A 26,044-nucleotide genomic window follows, 5' to 3' on the forward strand; every position below is an offset into this window, starting at 1 on the left:
ACAATTCCTTGTTGTTTCATCAGATCTGTGATCCACTTTGCTTTTAGCTGATCAGTCTGATTAATCCACTTACTGCTAATGCAAAGAAATAAAAAAAGTACAGAAAAGGCAGCATCAAAAATCAATGTGCCACAAAAACACATAGCTGACCAAAAGTATAATGGTTTAATTTTGATATATATGTATAACTTACATCTCCCTTGTTTGGCCAAAGCACCACTATAGTGTAGGTTATTATAGTTTAATGGCTAGTTGAGTTGTATTTTGTTCCAAGTGAGGTATTGTTGAGCATAGCATATTAAGCAATTCCAAATACTTACTGTACAAAGAAAACATTAACTAACACGATATAAATACTCATATCAAGCACCTTTGGAGCAGAGAGCCTTAAACCTATTGTTTTGGCCACACTAAGGAAATCTGGGTCAAAACCCTCTGCCAAACTGGAATACAATGGCTATTAGTTCTAATTACCACAAACTCAGTGAGACACTTTATTTCACAGTGCTGTACAGCTGCTGTTTGCTCGTGGTTATTATTGATACTGGACGTTTCAGGAACTTTTGAGTCAATATATTCACGTTTCAGTGTCAATGTCATAATCGGCAAAACCCCTGTTGGTTTCATAGCACAGGGTAAATACATAAACTGTAAAATAAAGTGTCTAAAAAACGATTAGTAACTTCTCTAGAAAAACACATGTGCCTTGAGACAAATTGAATTCTTGATACAATAGCCGTTTTAAAAAATGCGTAAAGTACAAAGTTGTATATAAAATACAGGGCCCCATGGAAGTGGTAGCTTCAATGTTCAAAACAGAACATCATTATTGTCCAGCACCATATATTTGGAGATTATGGGCCATTCTTTGGATTATAAAAGAACAAGGCATCGTACTGTATATTCCTGATATACAAAAACATTCATCAGTATTTGCATATAAACAACGATTGGCTATATGTGCGAAAACAAAAAGCTAAGACACAAAATAAATCACTTTAAAAGTACACACTATATACATAGGATAAAAAGGAAAAATATCTTAATAAATTATCTTTAAAAACAATATTTTACAAAACTATTTTTGATTGTGATACAAAGTGATCCTGAATTTTTCAAACACTAATACAAGGCTCAACAGTTGTATGATAACTTGGACTGATAAAAAATGTTCTTATGGTCACAGCTGTCACTGAAGTGTTTTGTAATGTTGTACTTTTTTGGCATATCAACTGAGTCTATTTTTTGCCATTAAAGTGCAACAGGAATACATTTTCCAAATATCTTGAGGAAATGTTGACCAATTGCAAAAGGGTCAAGAGGTGGAAGGGTTAAAAAGTAAAAGAGTAGATGGAGTTACATTCCTCTAATACAAAAGCACCATAGTAAAGCCCCTTTCAGACTGTAAAAGAATAAGACTACCAGTATTTGCAAAAAAGTGAGGTTAAAAAAAAGGTATATAGTAGTTTTTATGAGCGTACCGAGCTCCATGGGTCTGTGCTCCAATGGGGGCTAGATGGGCACGGCTGAGTATTGCACTGCTCACGATCTGGGGGCTTGTCGTGGATCTCGCAGCTCAGATCATTGAAACGCTCGCCGTTTGGACGCTGACACACCACCAGCCTTGTTTTTATCCCACCTCCACATGGCTTGGTGCACTAAAGACAGCAGAAGGAATGATTGTGTTTTTAAAATTGATATAGGAAAGAGAAATGTAAGAGTTAAGAAAAATGTTATGATGTCTTTTCTGAGGAAAGTAGTTATGTCTAATGCCAAGCAAAGAGGAGATGAGCAGATTGTTAATGTATTTTCAAACCTCTACAATTTACAATCCATCAGTCAAAGTGACCCCTCTATTATTGTAAAAAAAAAAAACGCTTGCAAACTTTTACCATCTAATTATCTTTGCTCAACTGTCTCTCAGGCAAACACCAGCTATGGCGAGCCATTCTCTGATGTAAACAGCAGTAAAGTAGTTTCTCTTACCTCCCCCCAGTTGCCATAGACCCACTGTGGACATGGCCCCGACTCACAGGATCGTTGCTCACTGGGCCGGCTGCGGTCCTCACAGCTATTGGCAGGATACCCATTCTCATCCTGGCACACAACTACGCGCCGCTGGAAACCTCCTGCACATGTGCTGGAACACTGTTGTTACAGAGAGCAAATAGCACATACTGTCAGATAGATGGTTCCCACAAACCCAGGTGTAAATGAGGCAAATTTAGATTTCATATAGAAAGAACAACTTATAGCTTAAGTAGAGCTTTTGTGCTTTAATACACACTATGGGTATATACAAACTACCAATGAAGGCCCCACTCATTCAAAAAATCAAAGAACAATACGAAGACATCTCATATCAGATGATGAACCTATCTGCTGCTTTCCCAAAATACATATCCTCAGGACAGAGGAAGGAAGGGTCACTAAAAATAACTTTAATCGTTTCCAAGAATTATTCAAATAGTTTAAGTTATTCCTGGACAAAGATGATGACTATTTCATTTGAAAAAAAACTGCAGCTGAAGAATTCATAGAAAGATCCATGGGGTAGAGAGCCTGAGGCCTAGGGTTATACTACCCTGTGGTATTATGTCATATGAATAAGTCTTAAAAAGAGTGAAGGACCGGGAGCACAAAGCCTTAATTCATGAGTGTCTCTCAAAGCCACAGACAAAAAAATAGTTTGCTAACTGTTATTCAGTTCTTTTGATGATACTGGATGTAAGATGCCTCACCGCGCCCCAGGGTCCAGTCCGCCATTGGTGGGATTGGCTTCGTGGCAGGTTGTTCCCTCTGCTGGTGTTTGGCAAGGATGGGAAAGGTCGGGACTCACTGGAACGGGAGGGGCATTGAGACATGGCACAGTCCTGCTCTGTGGTGGGACGATCGTCTAGGTCACACTCACTCTCATTCACTTCTTGTTCACTGAAGTTGACGCACAGTACCTGCCGTGTCGTCTTCCCCTGACCACAGGTTACTGAGCACTGAAAGCACACAAGAAGAGGTGAAAAGGTTATTTTTGAGAACGAACACATTTGCTCATGCAAGTTGATGTGTAAGAATGGTCACCAGAAACAATTCTTTAACAAAAATTTTGGCTTTGAAATTACTAAGTAGGGAGCCCTGGAGAATGAGCTGGAACTAAAAAAACTCAACGGTGAATACATAGACCAAATTTAGTTTTTGGAGGAAAACATATGTCACAGGAGGCAACATTTTCAAACGAACCATGAATTTTCATTCAGGCTGATCAAGAATCAGCTGCAGGGATTATGTATGACTCATCATACAAAGTGTGTGTGTGTGTGTAGATGATAAAATTGAGTTAAAAGAGTCTTGTGTTGTATTCATTATGATATTGGGCTAAGTGGGCTTAAAGGCCAGAAGACCTTTTTGTTTGTGCTGACATTTTCTCTCTGTGTATATGTCCTCCTTCATCCTTCCTGTATACTGACTGGTCTTAGTCTCTTTTTTAGGCCACTACCCAAAGTTTGTTACCACAGCTGACACTGTCATGGTTTGGATCAGTGCCTGACTGACTTGCAGCTTCTGCATACTACTGCTGCAACTCTTCATCTCTAAACCACACAGTATCAAAACCCTTTTTTCCTGGGTGTCCTGTTTAAATTTGCATCCAATATGAAGGATGTGGTTCCATTTCCAGCTGACACTACCAAGAATGCTGAAAGGCCAAACCAGATGTGACAACAAATGTAAAAACAATGACAAGGCTCATCTCTGGCCTTTGTCCCATTTTGAATGAAGGTAAGCCTGACTTTGTGGTGAACCTGACAACACAGCTAAAGATCCAAATATACTGTATGTCTTTTAATTTCAGGGGAAAAAGGCAAAGGAAGGGCAAATCTGCTGCCTAAGAACTAATGGTGTCTCAGTGAGCTCCTCTAAATCAGAGTCCACCTTGTCTTGCATAAGTTGATCTATTATACAATATGCAACATCTGTCTACACTAAAACCAAGCCTAGGATTACACTGTCCAGATGTTTACACTGCTGTGCAGCAATGTTGGAGTAATACATGGTTTTAGACACTCTAAGAAGATTTTGTATGCAATAGGTCAATGTATTTCGAGTAAGAATAAATAAAGCTTTTGGATAACATACTTAAGGCTGTACAGTCTCTGTGAAACATCACTAAACTGTCATAAAGGAGGGTTTTGTCACTGCAAGATAAGAAAGGCTGGTTTGCTCTGGGTTATTTAAGTAGTAGTGTATGTGTGTTAATACTGTGTGTTAATGAGTGTCTTTGACTTGGTGATACAACTGAATGAATGTGTGTGTGTGTGTGCGTGCGTGCGTGCGTGCGTGCGTGCGTGCGTTCGTGTGTGTGTGTGTGTGTGTGTGTGTGTGTGTGTGTGTGTGTGTGTGTGTGTGTGTGTGTGTGACCTGAAGTCTGGCAGTACTGTATCACAAGAACTGATGAGAAACATCTGTAAACAAGACTGAAGCCCCTCACTGAAGCTCTTGCATTATAAAGCCTCAGAAACTTTACTCCCCCCCCCCCCCCCCCCCCTCTCTCTCTCTTACTCAATACACTCCTGTTCCATCCTTTATACAAACTTGCCTTCCAGATGCCACTATTTCTACCTTGTTGCTCCTACAAACAGCTGCAGAGCGTGTGCAGACTCTGTCAGTCTAGGTGAAAAATCATGTAATTATACTGAAATAAATAAACTTTAAAAAACAGATCTGGATGGCAGTATTGATGACGTGCAAATTAAGGAAAAACAGCAGTGCAGAAAAGATAATTGGATACAGATTTGAAGGAATACGCTCACTTATCAATGAAAAATATTTTTGAAATGTGAAATTCATTGGAAACTGTCCTCTTTAAGACTGGACAGCTTTTATATATTTGTGTGCAGCTGCCTTACTCTTTACCTTCTCTACTGAAAGTGATCATTAAGTGAACATCTATGAAGGCTGGGTCAAATACAACTGCATGAACCGTTTCTTACCACTGTCCATTCCAGCACCTTCCACTGTCCGCAGGCCACTACTGAGCACACTTCCCTGGCAGGGGGTTTTGGTAGGTGGGCACACGCTGACTCTTCTGCCACACCGCCCTGGTTGTCACGGCAACTCACGTACCGCATGCGTGTCCCTTTGCCACAGCTGGCACTACACTGTTGTGCAGAAGAGAAATGCTAAGAAACAGGAAACCAACAAAAAACAACCACATAAATTGAAGCTGTGAGAGCACAACCAACCTGGGTCCAGGAACCAAACCGCCACTGAGTTTTAGAGCCCTGGTGGGAGGGGACTTTGGTCCCTGGGAGAATAGGATGGCTGCTGGGACACTGAGCCAGTTCACAGTCCTGTGGAAGGGAGGACACATACACTCATTTATGCAGTGATTAACAAAATGAATACACTGTAACAACATCTGTCCCTGGCTACAAATACCACGAATTTCAGAGGTAGCTCCTCTGACATGAAACAGTCATTAAAAACTCTAACTATATTGCTTCAGCACTGTGTTTGAGAGTAGTTGTGTCACACCACCACCCCAAACCCCTTACCAAAACAACACTAACAGGGTCCCCCTAGTCAGTTCAAACTATGGATTGTGGCAGTAAGCCACTCAGCATAAAGCCCTGATCCCTGTCATAACAGGTCATAGTGGAGTGGTATTCAGGGCTCCAATGCCCATGCTGGCGTGGTTGTAAACTCCACCCCTAATCCACCCCCTTGTCCCTCACCTTCCACCCTTTCTCTTTTTCCCTCATGCCCTCTGCTGCCCTCTGACCCCACGTCTCTAGGAAAAGGGCATTAATCAGGTCACGCAGGCTCTGAGCAGGCTCCACATTCCACACCCTGCCTCCTAAGGGATGCAAACAGCCATCATGGCAGTGCTTAAAGTCATTCTTTGCACATTTCCTGTATGACTTGTGTTTAACTTGCATAAACCAAAATGATCCAGAGACTGTGTATGTATGCACACTACAACTCTAAGGCTTTTAGAAATCATACAGTAGGCTCGACTAGTCTCAACTGTTCAGCCTTTATCCCATCTATATGTAGAAGTACTGAGCAAGGCAACTCTGGCCTCCACGCCTCTTCTCCTTGTACTCAGTGCTTGTTCCATTTATCTCCCTTTTTTTCTAAACCCTGCTTGGTGGCTGGCGGTGGCGGGACTGACGGCCTGGTGGCCCACTTCATGGCTGGCTGGTTTGAGTCACAACGAGGTGAGGGGACTGCTTCAGGGTCACTGACTCTGCCGGCCCAGGCTCCGGAATTATGAGCCACTGCAACTACAGGGGGGCCCCATCCTGAGTCTGCATGCTCGGCTCACACAAATCTCTCGTCCAGTTTAATATAGATTCCTTTTTCCTTGTGGTGTTTCTGCACCCTTTTTAGTGGACTGTGTCCCCTTTTACTCCATTCAAAACATATATAGTCGAACAGACTTTGATAACACAAAAAACACTGACAAATCTGAGTTAGTGAAACTGTCCAAAGTCAAATTTTTCAGTTCACATCATCAGTATGAAGATACAGAAAAATATGTCAAACTATAGCAAACTTTTCAGTTAGTATAATTTAAACATTAGTGATAAAGAATTGTTGATAACACACTAAATCTCACCCATAATATTGATATTCATTCAATCTATTGCACCCTTTAAGGGCAAGGGCAGGTGAGATAATAGTTAAAGGGCAAACATGAATTCTCCGGATTTTGGTGTCTCTTAGAAAAGAAGGTAAGCATTTACAGAAGTATTCTGGGAGTTTTATGTCTGTGTGGGGACAAGAAGGCCGCTACAACCTCCCCCTCAGTCTTTCCCAGTAGACCAGACAACCAAGTTTTATTGAGACCAGGTGGAAATGAAATGTGTGTCTGTGTCTGTCTCTGTGTGTGTGTTTTGTGTATCAGTCTCCGTGAACATAGATGTTTCCTTCTGTCCTCACAGATTATATCAGTTTAGACTTACCATTGGAACAACTGTTGTTCTCGTATAAAAGAGACACAAAGAGGTTGATAATAGTTGAGAAAAATGAAACGAAGATATAAGATAAAGTAGGAAAAGATGTTATCAAAGAGGAAAATATAGCCCATCTTACCTGGGTATCAGTGGGTCGGGTGGCAGCATTACATTCAGTGTCATCCATGACAGCACCATAAGAGCCAACTACACACTTCACTGCTCGCATCTGGTAGCCTGGCCCACATGAGGTAGTGCACTGAGTTCACAGATGGAAAAAAAGAAGTGGAGCAACATGAACTATAGTGATCCAAATAAAAAAAATGATGAAAAAGGCAGGAAATGGAAAAACAGACTGTTCATCTGAGCCAACAGTGGAACACCCATTTATAAAATGAATTTAATTAAAAGAACATCCTACATTTTTTGTTGTTGATAAGAGTCCCACAAATCAAACACATGGGGAACTTTGCTCATATAGATTGCGCTTGTCTTTTTCCACTGTAGCCAAGTTAGAGGGTCCTACCCCACACTCTCTTCTGCTTCACTGCCTCCAATGAAACAGGGTCAAACTTGTGTGGCGGCAACATCAACTACCATTTGACCACGCTCCATTAAACAACTTCAAGTATACCTTAACGCGTGCACATCCTCTGATGAGGGGGCACAAAATATCTCACATTTTTGGGTGTCCAGTCCTCTGTGCACAAGCACAAATGAGATGGGGCCAAACGCACAGACAAACAGAAACAGAACATGTATGCTATGTGTAGATGAATGTATGATGCTTTGTAGAAAAACATGTCTACCCATCCATAGCTTTTGTCTATTTATTTTGGCAGGATGTGCTCTGTGTCTCAACGGGCGTGAGAAAAAGGCACAGGGCGAAATGATGAGCTTAGCTTATCTCTGTCCTCTCACTGGTGTAAATCTACGAGGATACACCAGAAAAATGTACACTGTAAATCTTATCTACTCTGCTGCTTCCCATCAGCAGGGTTGACCATATTTTAGGATAATAGAGGCAATAGTTGTGGATCAAGGAATCTGGATTAGCCCCTTAAATGCCTTTAAAGAAACAGAACCTCATTTTATTTGTATTTTAAGTTTTATAAAGTAGAGATGTATATAATAGTGCCATATGATTTTCATTATTTTATCTCCGGCAGTCACAAAGTAAATCTCCTGATGTCTCCATACAGCTAACAGCACTAAGTAAAAATCAAGCTTGTCAAACCTGTTCTGTATTAAAAATATCTTTCATATTGTCATCATTTGTGTCATACATTGACAACCCAAAAAATACTTATATACTACTTCACACTTAAGTCAAAACTCACTTGTCCCCAGGGTCCGACCTGCCAAGAGGCACACTCCTGCTGCTGGCAAGTCTGCACAGACTCAGGTTTAGACGAGCCACAAAAGCGGTCATCTAAACGGTCCTCACCAAACTGACACCATGTCTGACGATGCTTATAGCCTTTCCCACATGTTACGAGGCACTGAAAGGGTTTCAGAAATAGATATGTATTGAGTAAACATCAGCACTAAGTCTGTTGAAATGAAAATTCATGACAGAGGAAGATTGTTAGGCATTGTGGAAAGCAGTATAAGTAGAGTAAAAAATCTGCAACAGTGTTTATTGTGTGTTAGTACAGTGCATATGCATTTAGTGCAGAGTAGGTGTTTGTATTCAGCAGCACCACATGGGAGATCTGAAAAATTTCTGGAATGCAGGCCAAATCTTTCTAAGCACCTCACTCTACAGAGTGAAAACTGTACAGCAGTTAAGAACAATCTTACCCTGCAATCACTGATTTCCCAACACTCAGTGTAGTGAGAGGAGGGGAGTAACCCTCCTACAGCTTAGACATACACAATCAACACTGTGATCTTACATTTGACCCACATCACTGTTGGGTTTAAACTACAGTATTTAAACTGGAGTCTGTTTCTCGTTCCATTGACTCAAGCAAGCTACATAAACACCAGTACTCGTCATCATAGATAAATGTATGTATGCACAAGCCATGTGTGAATATATATCTATACAGAATCTCATAACTGACATAACTATCATATTTCTTAGATGTTCCTTTTTCTATGTATGAAATTTAAATCAAAGAAGAAACACTTGAGGGTTAATATTCATTGTATTCATCTTAAATCAGCTGTACTGACTTCAGACCAGTCGCCAGTCTTCCATTGTGGACAGAGAAATTCATTGCAGGGTTGGACGGTCAGTTTGTCCCTTTGACTGCATTTGCTCTCATCGCCGCCAGCCTCAGCTGCCTTTCGACACACTGCCCCTCGACGGCGGGTTCCCCCACCACAGCTTTTGGAGCACTGCAGCAAAATCAAACGTTTGAACATCAGGAAGTGTAAACATATATACACAACCCGAGATAAACTTTGACAAACATCTGGATCATAATAATACACAAACCCCCATGTTTCCCACAACAATCTTACCTCCGACCAAGATGAGTACTCCCAGCCACCCGGATTGCAGTCACCATGGCAACCTTCCTTGTCATCAGGCTTGCGTTGACCGCTACAGTAGCGGTCATCAACCTTCTGGGTCTTCCCATCTGTATGGCTGATTTTGGCACAGTAAATTTCCAGGGTTCGATATCCCAGGCCACACTGGGCCGTACACTCACTCTTGCGAGCCACATGCCACCTGCAACAAAGGTGATCAACCAAATCCACATCGTCAGTATTAAGTGATCCAGTGAAGAGAGAATGGGTCATTGGTTCATAATGTGACTAAAGTTTGGTTTAAGAGGAAATACAAACCTGAGTTCACATTCAGTATTGCAGGACTCATTGATGACAGCAGGTCTAGCTGTACCGTGACACCTCTGGTCTGACACCACCACCCGGTCGGACTCTCTGCTACAGAGAATCTTACGCTTGCGCTCTCCTGCAAAGACACATGGATGCAAATAAGATAGTGGGAAAATGCAAAAAAAAATCATAGAAACTAAACAACAAATGAAACAGAAATATGGTAACAGTTTTTTGTTTTTGTTATCCCCAACTACACGCTCAGAGTTTAAAGATACAGCAAGCTGTCATCTAAACTTCCCAAAAAAATTACTCAAGTACAAAACATATATCACCACTGGATTTCAATAATACCACTAACAAATTGCATTTGCGTATGCTTCACCATAGCTTGAATGTTGACAACCCTGCACTTAATCTCTGTCTAACACTGATACAGTATGGGACAAAGCTAAACTTGCTTCATGCTTAAGACTGCCAGGACAGGCAAATAAATTAAAAATGAAGAAGCTCTCATTAGTTCTTTCTAGTTAAGTTCTCACTTCACTAAGCAGTTTTTCCCACTGTGTGAACTCAATTTTTTCCCTTTGGAATGTATTAACTGTGATTCAAGCAAGGCAGTGTCAAAAAGTGGAGAAACAAATTCTCGGACAAAGTGTTTGAGTTATAACGCATAACAGGTTTTCGAGTTTACCTGCAATATGCCTCTGCACGCCCACATACTCCGACATATCCACAGTCATGCCAGAGAGGGTAATCTGCCACAGCGTTCTATGAGGTCAAACCTTAATGACTTGTTCCAAACCTATATGCCTAGCATAAACCTGCCAACTCTAGCCCCACACTCCTCTCTCCTCTATGTCTGGCTGGCTCAGCGGTTCCCACATCTCCTTACTGTGTTCCATCTAGTCTTAACTCTGGCCAAACCATTTATCATTGACGGCTCCCATCACCTCACTATGCCAACCCCTTGTACCTCCCCCTCACCTTGGCACAGACGGCTGCACTCCTGCCAGGGCCCATAGGCATCCCAGAAGAACTGCTGAGGTTTGTCCTCTATGGGGATGTTAAAAGAGTACCTGACATCTGGGTTGTAAAGGTTCCCTACAGACAGCACCTGTGGAACATGCAGGCAATGTGATATGCATTAGAATACAGTCAGATTATAGTTTTTTTTAACATAACTATTCATCCACATCTTTGAGAATAAGAGTCAAACTTTTTATGAGGTCAAAGCCTTGGATAGTCATGCATTCATAATATCTTTTGAACTATATTTTAACTACTCCAAGTTCCAGTCATGCCACTGCGTATTAAACTAGTCTGGCTTTGCAACTCCTACATAGCATATTGAACCTTTTTATAAATATAGCTTACCTGGACAATGATCTCCTCCTCTATGCGCTCAGTGCAGTTGATCCTCTCAATGACATGGTCAGAGCCACTGTACTCTATGATGGCATTCCCCACTTTGATTTCCCTTTTGAACATGCTGACCACAAACTCTCCATTAAGCAGGAACTCTCCACGGCTATTTGATATGGCTGCAGGGACACAAAAGGACAGAAGTCACTTACTTTGCTTGATCCCATTTGAGGAGGGAGGCAGATTGGGCTTGATTTAGTAAGATCATTTTAATTTTCACTAAAACACAGATAATGAAAGGTTTGTGAATGTTATTGTTTATATGACATCAACCAGCTAAATAAAACTAAACAATTGGTCCATTTGACCGAAACATATTATAGAACAGTAAATAACGTCATTTTACAGAATGGAACGTAAGGTGAGAAACAGCAAAATCTTATGGGGTAAAATAATCTCTATTCCTGGCGAAGTCCTATTGAGGGGCGTCCTGTTCTGTTCAACGGCCAGTCTGCTGCACCCATTCACCTTAATGCGATTATGGAGCTAATTTCCTGCCTTTACTTTCCTCACCATTTCACACATTACACTAATATGACCATGGAGAGCGGCCCTTATTCCAGTTAAATCATCACCACTTTGGGCCCCTTGTGACTATGCTCTTGCGCACAGCTTGAGATACAATCAAGCAAAAGGCAAATAAACACATGCACACAGAACTAGAATACACAAAAAATAATTACAGCAATGTGCAATATACACTCTGCACCTGCAGACACACAAATGTTGTCCTTGATGGAATGGTAGCCAAAGGGCTTTCCAAACTCAAGTATAAGCATGCTCTTGCCAACATGTACACTAATAGCTGACAAAGCAGCTATTAGTGTACAGAAGTGTTATCTGGACTGACAGATAGACATATGGTACAGAAAGCCACAAATTTGCAGAACCAAAGAAAACACACACCTGCATAGACACAACCCAAATGACTTTTCTGAAATGGTACCCACATACCTTATGGCTCATTAACATATTAGAGTGTATGCTGGATGCCAACATCTTAGTTTGCACTTAGCAGTACAGAATTTGTACTAAAAGTTGAACACTCTCATTCACAAAGGGGTACAGACAAATCGTGCATATGGAAGAAGGACCTTTTAACCATACATGACCTGTGAAAAGGCCAAAACAGTATAAGAAGAATATGCAAAACAATGATATACTAGGGTAACAGTAGTTTTTTTGGACAAATTAAAAGATGTCTCACCGAGGTAGTTGTCATCCTCCGGTTTCCCTGAATAGCTGTGCTGACGCACATCTATATTTGTTGCACCACTGGGTATTCGCACAACTTCATTATAGCCTGTAAATGTTGTGAGTGATGGGTTTAGATCATTCGTATAGCAAGTTCTCTGCCTACATTAACAAAGGAGCACCACTATCAGAGCTATTCATTCTGACAATGAAGAACATGATAAAGACCATTAATATAATTTATCTCATTTATGCTTACTGACTGTCAAATAAAAATGTCAAAACATGATGTAGCTCACCATAGCGGACGATGTTGAAGGTGCCCGCCACAGTTTTGCAGGAAGAGTTATCGCCTCCGCACACACCACACTTGTCCCTTCTGGCTTTAGAGTTCAGTACATGGTCACAGCCTGCTTGCTGCATTGTATTTGTGTGTGTGTGTGTGTGTGTGTGTGGGGGGGGGGGGGGGGGGGGTATAATGAAAGATATAGAACAAATTAATGAAAACATAAATAGTGGCAGTAGGAACAGGACAATAGACAATGTATGGTAATGCAAGAATTATACAGTATTTCTTAATGTGACAATTTTTTTTCATACTTCAGCTGACATTCCTGAGTTACTATTTCTTGATTTAAGTTCAACACTGCAATACTGTATATCAGACAAACTTCTAAATACCCTTTGCTTTTGCTTTTTGGATGAAATACTGACCATGAAACACATAGTCAAACCCAGTGACCCATAAAGTGGTTTCACAAGATCTCACTGATTTTATCCATATCACCGACGCACATGTGAAATTAATTTCCTCACAAAAACCACTCTGGAATAGGCATGAACTGCTCTGCTTGTCATTAGCGTGTTGTGGATAGTTTTGATTCACTGTTAAAGGATGAAAACGAAGTTCTAGTGTCACAGCATATATGGAAATCCACTTGCCAAGACCAGGAAGGCAAATAACTAAACCTCAGCCCAACCAAAACACTGTGTGTGGTTTAGAGTGTACACAGAGCAGCCCACAATTTTTTTCAAAAAGCATACTGATGTGCATGGTGTGTTAGTAATCAAGCTGTCAGACTCAATCTCTATCTGTCAAAGGTTCAAAGCAATAAACACAGTCCAGTTTGGAGAAGGATGGAAATGCTTTCAGAAAAAAAACATGAAACATTTTGGAAATGATTACACATATCCGCACGGTAACTTTGCAAGAATGGCCTCAGTTAGAACCCAGAGCTTCTATGACAAAACTATTTGTATATATGCATTTGAGCTGAGTGATCTAGGATTATATGAGTGAGGAACCTTACCCTGCACAGGCCCTGGACACAGATGTCGTTGGTATCGGGTCCGCATGGTGTGCCATCAATAACTCGGTCCCTGAGCTGATAGTAGGCTGTGCTGCCTGCCACCCTGCAGAACAGCTTACACCTGTCCTTCATCAGGACTGAGAGAGAGTAAAATAGAGATACATAAAACAATCATGTTTATGTCAAACTTAAATTATGAGCTCCATGCACAAGTTAACCAAGGTTGACTAAAGGAGAAAGTGAGATGCCAGTTAACAAAAAACTAGTCTTACTTCCGCTGTACTTGGGTACCCAGCGAACATTAGGAGGTAGACCGTTGATGTTAAAGTGCCTGCCATCGAAAGCTGCGCATTGCTCCTCCCTGAAGTCTTTCTTCTGCCTGGAGCAGGGCTCAGAGTTACAGGAACGGAACTTCATTCTGCGGCCAACACAATACATTCCTCCATTCCTGGGCCTGGGGGCAAGATGGGGGGGATGAATAAGCCAACCTTTAGTAATCTATATTACTGAAAGGAAGATGCTAGACATTTTCCCTTCAACTTAAACATTCATCTATCTCCCTGTTCTCATTTTCATGATTATTCCTACAACCACACACCTACATCATCAGCGGCACCATGTACAGTTTCAAACTCATGATGACCTGTTGTTTTCTTGTTGTCAATTAAACCAGGATGAGAGGCAACTTTGAGGAGACTCAGTGACCTAATTTAGATAACAGGAAACAACTCTGGAAGATCTATGATCAAAGGATCTGTCTTGATGAGTACTAGCTATGGAAAGAATTTGCTTAAGTAGGCTTGATCTATGCAACATTGACTTTGGTAGCTAAAATGGAGACAAGGTCCACTAGACTTGAATGACTACAAAGGGAGGAACTGCTCACACGGGTCGGTTGCATTCGCGAACAGCAATCTTGATTCCCCCGCCGCATGTTCGCGAACAGGTACCAAAGGGACTCCAAACTCCCCATGCCCCCTCCACAGGTGTGGCATCATGTTCTTTGGCTATACACAGGCCATGTTTGCAATGCTGCAATGAAAGAGAAACAGTAAAGAGAACAGTCAGATCAATGAAGGGTGCATGGGTGCAAGAGGAGAGCAATGAGGTGAGCCAGCAAAGGAAAAGTAAGCGTGAGACAGAGAAAAAGTCAAAAAAGGAGAGACACAGACAGAGTGAGCACATGAAATCTTATCCGTAGAGCTGGCAACACATCTATCTGCTCTCCCGCGCTTTGATGCTAATCTGGGAGAAATTATACAGTGAAGCAAATGAAAAAAAAAGACCAACTGAAAAAGACTTTCACGGCTGGGTCTGCCCACAGAAGAAGACAAGTAAACGTCACGTAAATAGTCAATAAATATTTCTCATCTCTTAACAGAAGGATTATCTTACACTCTTCATGCTCTTTGTTCTTCCCTTAGTTGTTGTGACGGAAAGTAATGCGATTAGTCTGACATTTATTCTTGGCATCTACACTAAGATACTCATGAGGAAAAAATCCATCATTTATGACTTCATGACACTTACAGGCATGTCAGCCATCAATTACCACAGTTAACACCGTGAGTTTGGAAAAATCTGATATTGTTATTTTGCACTCTGACATTAAGATGCTTGTGAAAAATGTTATCATCATGAGTCATTGTGCTTTGAAAAGCCTTGGGATCAAAACAAAGCTATATGATGGGGATTTTGAGATTGTAGCACTGAACCACATGACTACTAAAACATAACTCAATAGAAGAAAATGTGGCAATCAAATAAGGTGTGACATCTAACATTTTCCCTACAGTTTTGCATCAATTAAATGTCCAACTCCCCATTTCTTGATCCTGGTTCATTCCAGTGACAAAATAATACATATTTCTTTTTCTCTTCTGGCCCTATAGATGCTCTAACTAACAGCTCACTTTTAGCACCTTTCTGTGTTTCTAATAATTTCAAAGCATTTACCTTTCCAGGGGAGCAGTCTGTGCCGTCTGCCCAGGGCATATGCTGAGTCCTGCAGCCTCTTTGGGCACCCTCAGGACTGGTGCACCACAGCCTCCTACACTGGGTCTGACAAACACACAAACACACAGAACATTAATCCTGATTTTGCAGAAAAACAAAAATATACAGGGCCCAGAACTGTCATGTAAAATAGGTGCAATGTAGACAAATCTGTTTGTATATAGACACTAGAAGGTAGACCGATTTTTGCACATGAAAAAAGTTAAGACAGTAATTTTTTTGTATTAGGACCTCATTAGGTCATTGTTTCTCAACCACTGTGCTAGCACCTTTCTGTTTTCCAGAAATCTAATAAAGAAATGTACTCCACAGTGCAAAAGGTTTTTAAATACAGTGTATGACCTCAAAGCCATCAAATTCAGCTGGACCATCTGCAGCACATGTTATAACACATAGCACTTCTCCTAGAGAACCCCATATGCAACATGACAGTTTAGTTTAACACACTAAGTCCACTCACCATATAAGGGCACACCTGTGTCCCTGGCCCAAATATCAATTCACACTGTTTATTGACATTGTATATCCGTCCAGGCAGCTGCTGCGAGAGACTGTATGGCCTAGAAACTGGCTCATCAAGCAAGCACTCACCATATCCTGTGCTATTAAGAAATAAAAGTAAAATGACTTAAAGAAAAAGGGAAAAACAAGAGACACAAACAGACAAAAAAAACACACTCAGTACAGCGGAGAGGTCAATTTAACTGTACATGTATATAGAACCACTACTGTACACACAGTGTTCTCTATTTCTTGACAAATATCTGTTTTCATTCAGTTAACTATATGGAGTATGCGGTGGTGTCTCAGGAGTTTGATGAGGAAAGGAGTACTTTTGATAGCCAAGAGACAGGATTTAGGATATACTATCAAATGTTGAGTGTCCTACGGTCAGAGTTCCTTGATCTTTCTCAGTGGATTAAGGAGGCTTTTGAAGTGAGGAGACCGGACACTGTAGCAGCACTAAGAATTACAACAATTTATTTTTATATGCTCGCAAACTGTGCCTGATGCTGCCAAAAGTGTGGGGGGGGGGGAATGTATACATATACTGCACTATTCGTGTGTTCATATATACAAGAAAACATGCATCAGTTTTCACCACAACAGCAGAAAAACACCAAAATGTACAAACTCACATGCATGTTCAAAAAATGTAGAAGAAAGGAGAACAACATACTCAAGGAACTCTGTGATGTACTTCCTGCTACACTTGGACCACATCCACGGGTTTGTGTTGTAGTTAAGTGTGGGAGCCATTACATGTTGCTGAATCTTAACTCCATCTTCCTTACACTTGTTACTGTCGTCATGAGGCATATTGAACCTGGCAGAGAGAAAACATATTCACATGTTGATGCTGGCATTAAACAGTTACATTGACAAAAGAAATAGAGATGATTGAGCTTTTTTCTCATGATACTTTTGTTGGTAATAGGTTTTGTAACACAGAGGCTTGGCTGTGTAAAACAACTGTTTGGCTGAGACAAATATTACAAAAGCTAGTATTTTAATGATAATGTATTTATATTGCATTTGGCAGGAATCGGAAACCTTTAAGTTTCTTGAACCAACAAAGATAAAACACCCATGGAAAAAAATGCTTTTTTGTGTGTTTTTGTATTTCTGCCACATGTTTTTCATATAAACATCCAGTTCTATATTTCTGCTGTCATTGTGTTACTGGCTGTGGGAAACCCCTTTCAGGGTTGTTGTTGAAAATAATGCAGAGCATTTGTATTGCCTGCCTGTGGGGAGTCTGGAAAGAAATCAGCCCAATATTAAATTATATAAACACTGGGCAACCGTTTTAGCAGAAAAATGTAGATGTGAAAATCAGAGCACAGTGAATATAAGAGAAGCATTCAAGCCCCTGCAGGGTGAATAAAAAGACCAGGTACACCATAACACTTCCCACAGTCCTCATTTTGAGCTACTCAGCCCCCCACCTGACAGGTACCATATAACACTCAACACTGCAGCTTATCAGTTACCATGCATTTTGTCAAAGCCTGATGCGGATAAACTTGAAATTGAACAATTCCTCCTCTTGTTTTGAAGTTAGAGGGAGCACTTGTTAGAGGTGATGAGGGCTGTTAAATTCCGTAACAGTCTCCACTGTCGACACCTCCCCTTTCACCCTCCTTCCTCACACAGCTCTGGCTTAATCAGGCTTTTAGACGATGTCAAATTAACTGAAGAGTTCCTTAAATTCTGAAAAACTCAATTTGCGGGCTCTTTCCTAATATCCCTGAAGAGAGAGGGCAAGCTAAAATCAGGAGATGTGATCAGAAACAAACAAAAGCCTCCAAAATTAAAGGAAAAACAAAAGGAATGTACAGCTGTTGTGTTGCTGTCCAGATATGCAAGATTCCTTGATCCCCATCTGTGAGTGAGGCATGTTTGGATTCCTAGAAAGACCTCTGAAGCTCTATCAGTATCTTGCTGAAGCCAAATCTCTCATCAACAAGGAGTGATGACAGTTCTTAAGTAGACAATCAGTGGACACACGTTGTGCTTACACATGGCCAAGTTCATGGGCGATGGTGAAGGCAGTGCTGAGTCCATTGTCTTCACTTATGCTGCAGCTCCTGTATGGATCACACACGGTACCCAGCTCTGCAAGTCCTTCAACACAGGAAAAAAAGACCTGGTTCAGGTTTACTTAGTAGCAGCTGTGAATTACATCATAAATCAGTTATGAAAGTAAGTCTTTTGGCACATTTAAAGAAGAACCCACGTACCTAAAGTGTCACACTTATCCCTTGCTCTACAGATGTCCTGCCTGGGGCGAAGACACAAATAATTGCTGATCAGTGGCTGGTCAAGTTATTTGATCAGAGGGATATTTTATTCTAAATTCTAAAATCATGTTCAAGACCTACTGCATGCTGCTATAAACCTCACAACTTAAAATATATTTATTGCACCTGGTGATGAGGATGGCGGTGTCGTGGTGTGAATGGTGGTTATCATCCAGAATGTTTTGGCTCTGTTGCCAAATGCAGAAGTTCTTTAAAGTGGTCTGTGCATTAAAAGAAATGACTGGACCATCCTGGGAAACATAAAGAGATCAGTGTCAGTGTTGGTGAGTGTGTACAGCTCATTTCATGTTGTGAATGTTAAAGAATGGAACTAATTACAAATTAAGCAGGCTTACCAGCTCATTGTTGATTATTACTAACTTCACAATCACGATGTTGATCAGGTTTCCAATGCTGGGGTCTTTATAGATAGAGGATACCTGAATAACAGCAAAAACAGAGCATGAACTCAACTGTCTTAGAGAAAACATTTTGAAGACAAGACTAGCTCCAGATAAGGATAAATAACAGTACAATTTTTCATTAACTGAAACCACTTGATAAAAAGCATATTAACTTGAAACTCTGTCCAAACTCATTTACTTTTTAAAACATATTTTTCTACACCCAAATAATGATACGCCTCTAAGCGAGTTTTTGAGATCAGTTTTAGAAACAATAACTGGATATTGCAACACATCTGCAACATATATTACATGCCTCTTTACACACACAAATATGAAACTGTTTTGAAATTAGATAAGAGAAGGAGATGTCAAAATTGAGAAGACCCAATGAGCAAGAGAATAAACAGGGGTTTCTCCGTCATTGTTTTCTATAGCATCTGTTTCTGTTTGAAAATATTAGGATTCAAACAACAAAGCAGCGCTAATAAAGTCTGTCTTATAGTTTTGAAAATGTTTCTGAAACTGGACACATTCAAAAAAAAAAAAGGAAACTTATTAGGGGATTAGAGGATGTAGCCTTTATCACGGACCACCTTCTAGTAGTGGTCAAGCAAGTACCAAGGGATATGGTTGATCAGAAGATCAAGTTGATAATGGCCTGAGCCCCTGTGGGGAAGGCAGGCTCTGCCAAGAACAGAATATAGGTCATCTCAGCCTCCCCCTGAGGACTGTCGGCCCCAGGCGTCTGCAGAAGCTGGTGTTTGAAGTGGCCGAGAGTATGCGGTCTATGTGACATACCTGAGCTTATTTTTAACATTCATCAAAGCTGTCAGGAAGAGTCTACCTCAAGTTGCCCTCTTTTCCCCCTGGCTGTTTGAAAGTGGTGTTTACCCCTGCCCTAGGCTGCCCTTTCCCTCCCACATCCCTCCTCCAAAAGCTGGCTGACTGACTAGTAGCACAAATAGCACAGTAAAACTGGTACAAACATTTAATACGCCATTATGTATGTTTAGCCACTGTCTGTCTATAAATGTACACAGACACACACTTTCAATTCCCACCCACCTCTGCCAACCACTCATTCTCTGTGAGCAGCCTTAAAGCTATTTCACAAAACAAAACTTACGATGGACATTAATGTGAGTATGTAGTGCTGTAGATTGCTGCCATGATGCTCCACCATTTTGCTGTCGGCCACCAGCATGACTTCAACGAAGCGCGGGTAGGAGAGGAAGCGCTTTGATCTCCTGTGAGGTCCTGAGTCACCGCTGCTATCATTTGATGGTCGAGCACTAGCACTGCTGCTCTGTGATCTGAGCAGAGGATCGCTGGCAAGGCTGGCACTCAGTGACTCTAAGTCAGTGAATACACCAGTACTGACCACAGGGGCAGCATTGGAAACGGTGGTCACGTCAGCCACTGGCCTTCCTTTAAGCTTGTGCCTCTTGTGTCTGTGTTTGTGCCCTAGGGAAAGAGTTGGTAGGAAAGTAACAAGTGTAAATATACAAAGATGAAGGATTGATAGAAAATATATAAAATCAGACAAACATAGATATAGGAATCAACAATTACAATATGTTCAAAATTAGAATAAGTCTTAATTTTCTAGAGATGAATTAGGTGAAATGGTTGTCTGGAAGTGGGTATTGTTAAAACATGTTGCTGCCTCCTTTGCTCTTTTGTTTATTGTTGCTCAATGAGTGGGTTGACAAATGAATGCTGCCTGGAATGCCTTTTATTTCTCTCTCCCTCCTCTGAGAGAGGAGGGGAGGAGGGCAAAGAGTTCAGGCTAGGTAAACCTGGCACCCAGCCATAGAAAAATGGAGCACAAACTGCAGTGGATAAACCAAAAGAAGTCAGTTCTACAACTGGGCAGCAATATTTCACAACAATTAGGGGACTTAGGTTTGATTTTGATCATGACATGGCAACAAAGCTGCTAAATACCAGTATTTTTTCTACTTCGATCAGATGCAGATCAACCCTCTGGACCACCAGCAATGCAGCGCCCAAAAAATAACAGCTAGCTATTCTATAGCATAATGTTGTTTTTACTTTCAGTTTACAGATTAATGACTGACCTAAAGGAAGAAATGTATTACTCTTCAGAACTTTCAAGGTAACAGTTCATATTTGTACAAAGATGAAACATACTCAGCCAAAAGTGGGTCAAATTCATGTTCCCTTGGGCTGTAATATTACACACACGCACATGCACAAATACATACTGTTATACAGTACCAGCCAAAAGAGGACTACACGCACATATATAGCACATATACACAACACTCACTGACTCTCTCTTTTACACAAACACACACACACACACACACACACACACACACACACACGCACACGCACGCACACACACACACACACACACACACACACACACACACACACACACACACACACACACACACACACACACACACACACACACACACACACACACACACACAAGTAAGTCCAAACATCTGCCTGCAGAAAAAGTGTCCAGCAGACAAAAGAAAGTATGTCCAGATTTATTTATTTATTTATATTCAAAGTTTGGATTATTTGAAAGACTTAATTATACAATTTACACTATTTGCTCATGGCAGTGGGTCTACCCAACTTTCTTATCAAAGAGGCAGAGGAAGTACAAGAGTCAACAGGAAGTTCAGCCAGTAAACTGAGATGGGAAGATACAAGGGTGAACTTCAAAATGATTTTTCCTGTGTGAGAGTTGGAAAGCTTTATTACTACTATGCTTCAGCTGTAGTGAGAGCACTGTGCAGTCTGCATGTGAACTGAGCCTGTTTCAAAACAGTATTTGCACTTTGGTTTGGTCATTTTGCCTCAATTTTTTAGCCTATGGAAGAAATGTCCAAATGACATTGTGCCATCCTAATGCCACATCATAATAAACAATAAATTTTAATGAAAAATTTTAGCATTTTGCTTTTCCATTAATAGTAATATAGTTAATACTATTATGAATATGTATAATATTTGAAACATAAATGTAACTATTAAACAGTCAAGAATTTCTTTTTTTTGAGAGGAAGACAGCATCTCTGCAGAGCCATTTTCTACTTTAAAATAAATATCTAAAAGTAAATAGAGATTAACAGTGTGTTAACTGAATAGACCAGATAAGACTCTACAGTACCATTCAAAAATTAAAGCAAGAGCTTGATACACTATGTAAGCCAGGCCCTGCCTTACTGAATTGTGGAGATCATTAAAAATGATTTCACCAGCCTACATCTGTAGGAACTAATTCAAAGGTCATATGTACCGGCAAATACTCAACTTACTTGTCACACAAACAGCAATGTACAGGTTTGTTTGTGACTTTTGGGTTGGCTCTATCTATGTACATTTTAGTGATAATATTGTCTGTAAATTGCATTCATACATGTCCCTCATATTTTGCACCATACCTGAAGTGTCACAAGCTGAGTTCTCCCCAGATGACTGTTTCTTGGGTGCACTCTTCTTGTACACAATATGAGGTTTTGTGTGTTCCTCTTCATAGTGTTCTCCTTGGTAGCTGTGTAAGGGCTCAACAAAATACTCCCCATCTGGAGACCTGAAAGTGCCAAGCTGGATAGAAAAAAAAATGCATGCCAGTTAGTCTCCATCTATCCGTTTACTGTAGCACTAATTCCTTTTCAGAAACAACTCAGTCAACACTGACAGGACATAGGAGAATACACACTTCTACAATACTTTCTGGACATTACTGAGCCCCTGTACCATAGTAATACATTGAATGTTTTAATGAAAAAAAAAAATTATAGCAATGGCAAACAACAGTGGAATTTGGCCTATTTACTGTCCAGTAAATAGGCCAGATAAAGCAAGCAATGCCAAGACCTGAGGGTTTTAAAAGAAAAGGTAAAATGAGTGAATTTGCATGAATGTAAGAATGGTCTCAAAACAGGAGGAAAATAATAATAGGGGGCGTTTGATGACTATCAGGAAAAGAGTGGAACTTTATCTTCTTGGCAAGCATGCTGAAAGTCTAGTTTTAAGTATTTGGCCTGTTCATGGAAACTGCAAGGCTTTGAGGCCTATAATGCCCCAGATAAGGTACAGTAAGTGCCAACTTAAGCAAATTCTGATGCCCTGTTGGTTAACACAAGTTTGGCATGAGCCATATTAACAAGTCCAGATAACAGATCATATAAGAAGTTAAAATAAGAAAAAGATAGCTGTAAAGCATGTGTTAACATCTGCAGAAGATATGGCTATCCATCAGCAAGGAAGGAACAAGAGAAGCTTCTTGCTTACATTCTCCTCAAAAAAGTACTATATTGTGATGGGACTTGCACTTGGATTAACCCTTAGAGCTGGCAAGTCTTTAAAGGAATCGACTACATCCCTTACCCTTTAGGATGCAGATAAATAAAATGTTCTTGTGACCACCAGCAGTATTGCTTATTTTGTGGTGTTTGTGCTCTTTGAGGTCTTAAATAAACATAAAATATGCTCCATAAAGTCAGCTAAACTCCCTAAAGCTCTCTTCAAAACATGGCATTCATATCTATTTGGGGGGAAGAAGTGGGCCCCCAACTCATATTATCTGACTGTGTTTTTATGTATAAACTCAAGAGTGCACTGCTCTACTCCTGTACTGTTGCATCTACAAGCCTGGGAGTGGGACGAGTGGGACCAGTTTGTGATGACGTCAGTACCTCCCATCCTCTCGCAGTACTAGCGTGCGTAAATACGTCACTAACAGACGGGAGAATGAGGCATGGAGGCAAGATTTTGAGAAGCTTTCATTGAACTTGAGTAGGGGGAAAGGATCTGGGACAATCGCAAGCCATTACAGTAACATAATTTGGAAGCTATGCTGTCTTGCTGTACCACACAACAGAAATTAGATAAAAGCTTTAAAAGTAAATCAGTCTATATATTTCACTTTAAAAGTTCACAAGTTGATGTTTAAAACCACATTAACTAAGATGTGAACAACTTATTTTAAGATGTTTTTCTTCTTTGCAAGAAAATGTTTAATCTTGTGTTTATTTATTTATTTAAAATAAAAGCATGTTTAGATAGGCAAGACAATGATCGAGTCTGATATCAAGTAAAGTACAAAAATATGTTTGCAAGCAAACTTTGTGCAAAGTATTCAATAGATTTTTCTAATGCAGTTTTCAGGTCGCGTATATGTAATAATGGCCCCTCAAAACACCCTGTAGTAAAGTCATTACATGCAGTCTAACTGTGCGTAAAAACTCACCAGTCCGGAGCACAAACTGATGACCGCGGCATGTTCTGCTTGTGCATTTACTTGTCCCTTATAGAAGCAGTGTCTTAACTCCGTGTCCTCCTCCTCCTGTTCTTCCTCCCCATCTGTTGCAAAATCCGTTATGTTATCTCCTCGGGGTACTCCAAGTACTGTCACAGTGTAAAGAGGTGCGATAAATCCCGAATCCAGCGTGAGATTGAGGTGATAATTCTGTCCAAAAGCAGATATCCTGTAGTGAATATTTGGCGAGGCCCAGTGATCCGTAGTATTACCGGTGCTTTCGTCCAAACTTCGTCTTTTTCTCTTGAAGTGCACACTAGTTGGAAGCTTGTCACCGTCTTCATTCACCCGCACCGGTGTTACAATCTCATAAATGCCGATCTCGTCTTTTACTGGGGAATACAAACAGAAGAATAACAATATAAGTAAGGATTATGTATTCCATCACATCGATACAAAGCCAAGAGTATGTGTCAATCGATCGATAATGATTTCAATGTACTTTACTACTACTGTTTTAAAGCATTGCAAGTGGAGGTAATAGAAAGCGCTGCAACTCATGTGCTTGGCTGCATTCAAAAGTCATTCATTCTCTGCCATCTGTGTAAGGAAATAACTTCCTGAGAGAAAAATGCTCGGGTTGTCATAGCGGCATACTTTACCTGTGCTTGAGTTCAAAAGCAATTTCCCTGTAGATGCGACTACATTCAAGAAATCAGGGAATAGCAGGAACCCCAAGCCCCAGAAGAGCACATGCATGATTGTCCACGTTCAGAGGAGAGTGGCAGCCTGTATTCCTGTAGTAATACTGTATTCCTCCGGTCACTCCGGGCTTTCCGCCTCCTGTCCGTCTGCCACATCCACTTTTATTATCCTCGGCTCTTTGGTAGATGGTCTCTGGCCGGTGAAGTACACTGCTGGGACGTGAGCGCTTCGCGGATTCCCTGACGAACATGCATACTGCAGAGAGGGGTGGGCTGCTCAAACAGTCAACTGCGATGGGCTCTGCTGCAAGCCTGTGCAGCTTTCTTCGCAGCTAGGGGCGGGATCACTCAGGCAAGGTACCCTGGTGATACAATGAAGCCACTCCCGTACACTGTGGTGACATGAGCACTCACGTATATCCACTTTGGATGATGTGATATTATCAGTAACTGGGTGGCTCATTCCATCCTGGTTACACCCAAAAGTCCGTGTCGTCTGTTACAGGTTAACAGCATCCTATACAGGATCCTTACTCAGGCCCCCCCCCAATGACCATGACATTACCATGTGAATCAGCTCCATTAAGCATTGTGATACAATTGTTAGATATTCAACTTGACATGTTTTTAAATACAGTTCAATAAGTATGAGTTAATGGGTAGTATCACGGTATGAAGGGCAGATCAGACCATGACAGTGAGGTGGGGCCCATATAGGAAATGCCTGCCCTGGGGCCACAAGTCCGATAATCTAGGCAGTGCTGTATACTTAGAAGTACATGTGATCACTGGGTGACAAAATGCAAACTGGCAAGCAGTATAGTCACATACACTAGTGATTTGAGGTCTTAAGTAGGTGCTGGAAAAAGTATTGTGTGGGGATAATGGTAATGATTTTATGAGCTATAGCCTCCTCAGTAGAACAATGCCACAGGCAGTATGGAAGCCTTTGTAGGTGCCTTTGTTATGTGGGGGATCAAAGAGGGGGCCATCCAGTCTGTCTGCTGCCACATTCACAAAAAAACCCATACACATATGTAAAGAGTCACTGACAGAATACACACTTTGTTGTACTAAAATTTATTTTACAGGTGCACAGACCACAATACGCACTGCTTAATATCCTGCTGAGTGAACTGCTGTAATAAAATGTATATCATTTGACTATTTTGTGTTGAAGGCAGATTAAAAATATA

At 40.9% G+C, this 26,044-nt stretch overlaps 1 protein-coding gene across 1 annotated transcript in view; it reads right to left on the reverse strand.

Moving 5' to 3' along the window:
- LOC117819573 (A disintegrin and metalloproteinase with thrombospondin motifs 9-like) overlaps positions 1-25,163 on the reverse strand; it is a 44,673-nt gene extending 19,510 nt beyond the window's left edge. The window contains 28 exon segments of the mRNA XM_034693013.1: positions 1,482-1,658; positions 1,987-2,148; positions 2,742-2,990; positions 4,983-5,150; positions 5,235-5,342; positions 7,090-7,209; positions 8,291-8,452; positions 9,132-9,296; positions 9,423-9,633; positions 9,750-9,876; positions 10,728-10,857; positions 11,118-11,284; positions 12,373-12,468; positions 12,659-12,776; positions 13,670-13,806; positions 13,942-14,123; positions 14,556-14,701; positions 15,626-15,730; positions 16,146-16,287; positions 16,866-17,012; positions 18,208-18,313; positions 18,430-18,470; positions 18,616-18,740; positions 18,846-18,929; positions 20,023-20,360; positions 22,325-22,487; positions 24,136-24,536; positions 24,807-25,163. Of these exon segments, the coding sequence (XP_034548904.1) occupies positions 1,482-1,658; positions 1,987-2,148; positions 2,742-2,990; positions 4,983-5,150; positions 5,235-5,342; positions 7,090-7,209; positions 8,291-8,452; positions 9,132-9,296; positions 9,423-9,633; positions 9,750-9,876; positions 10,728-10,857; positions 11,118-11,284; positions 12,373-12,468; positions 12,659-12,776; positions 13,670-13,806; positions 13,942-14,123; positions 14,556-14,701; positions 15,626-15,730; positions 16,146-16,287; positions 16,866-17,012; positions 18,208-18,313; positions 18,430-18,470; positions 18,616-18,740; positions 18,846-18,929; positions 20,023-20,360; positions 22,325-22,487; positions 24,136-24,536; positions 24,807-24,903 (4,374 nt within the window). The 5' untranslated portion in view covers positions 24,904-25,163.
- Positions 25,164-26,044: the final 881 nt, after the last annotated feature.

Source organism: Notolabrus celidotus, chromosome 1 (genome assembly GCF_009762535.1).
Source record: "Notolabrus celidotus isolate fNotCel1 chromosome 1, fNotCel1.pri, whole genome shotgun sequence".
Classification (NCBI taxonomy): Eukaryota; Metazoa; Chordata; class Actinopteri; order Labriformes; family Labridae; genus Notolabrus; species Notolabrus celidotus.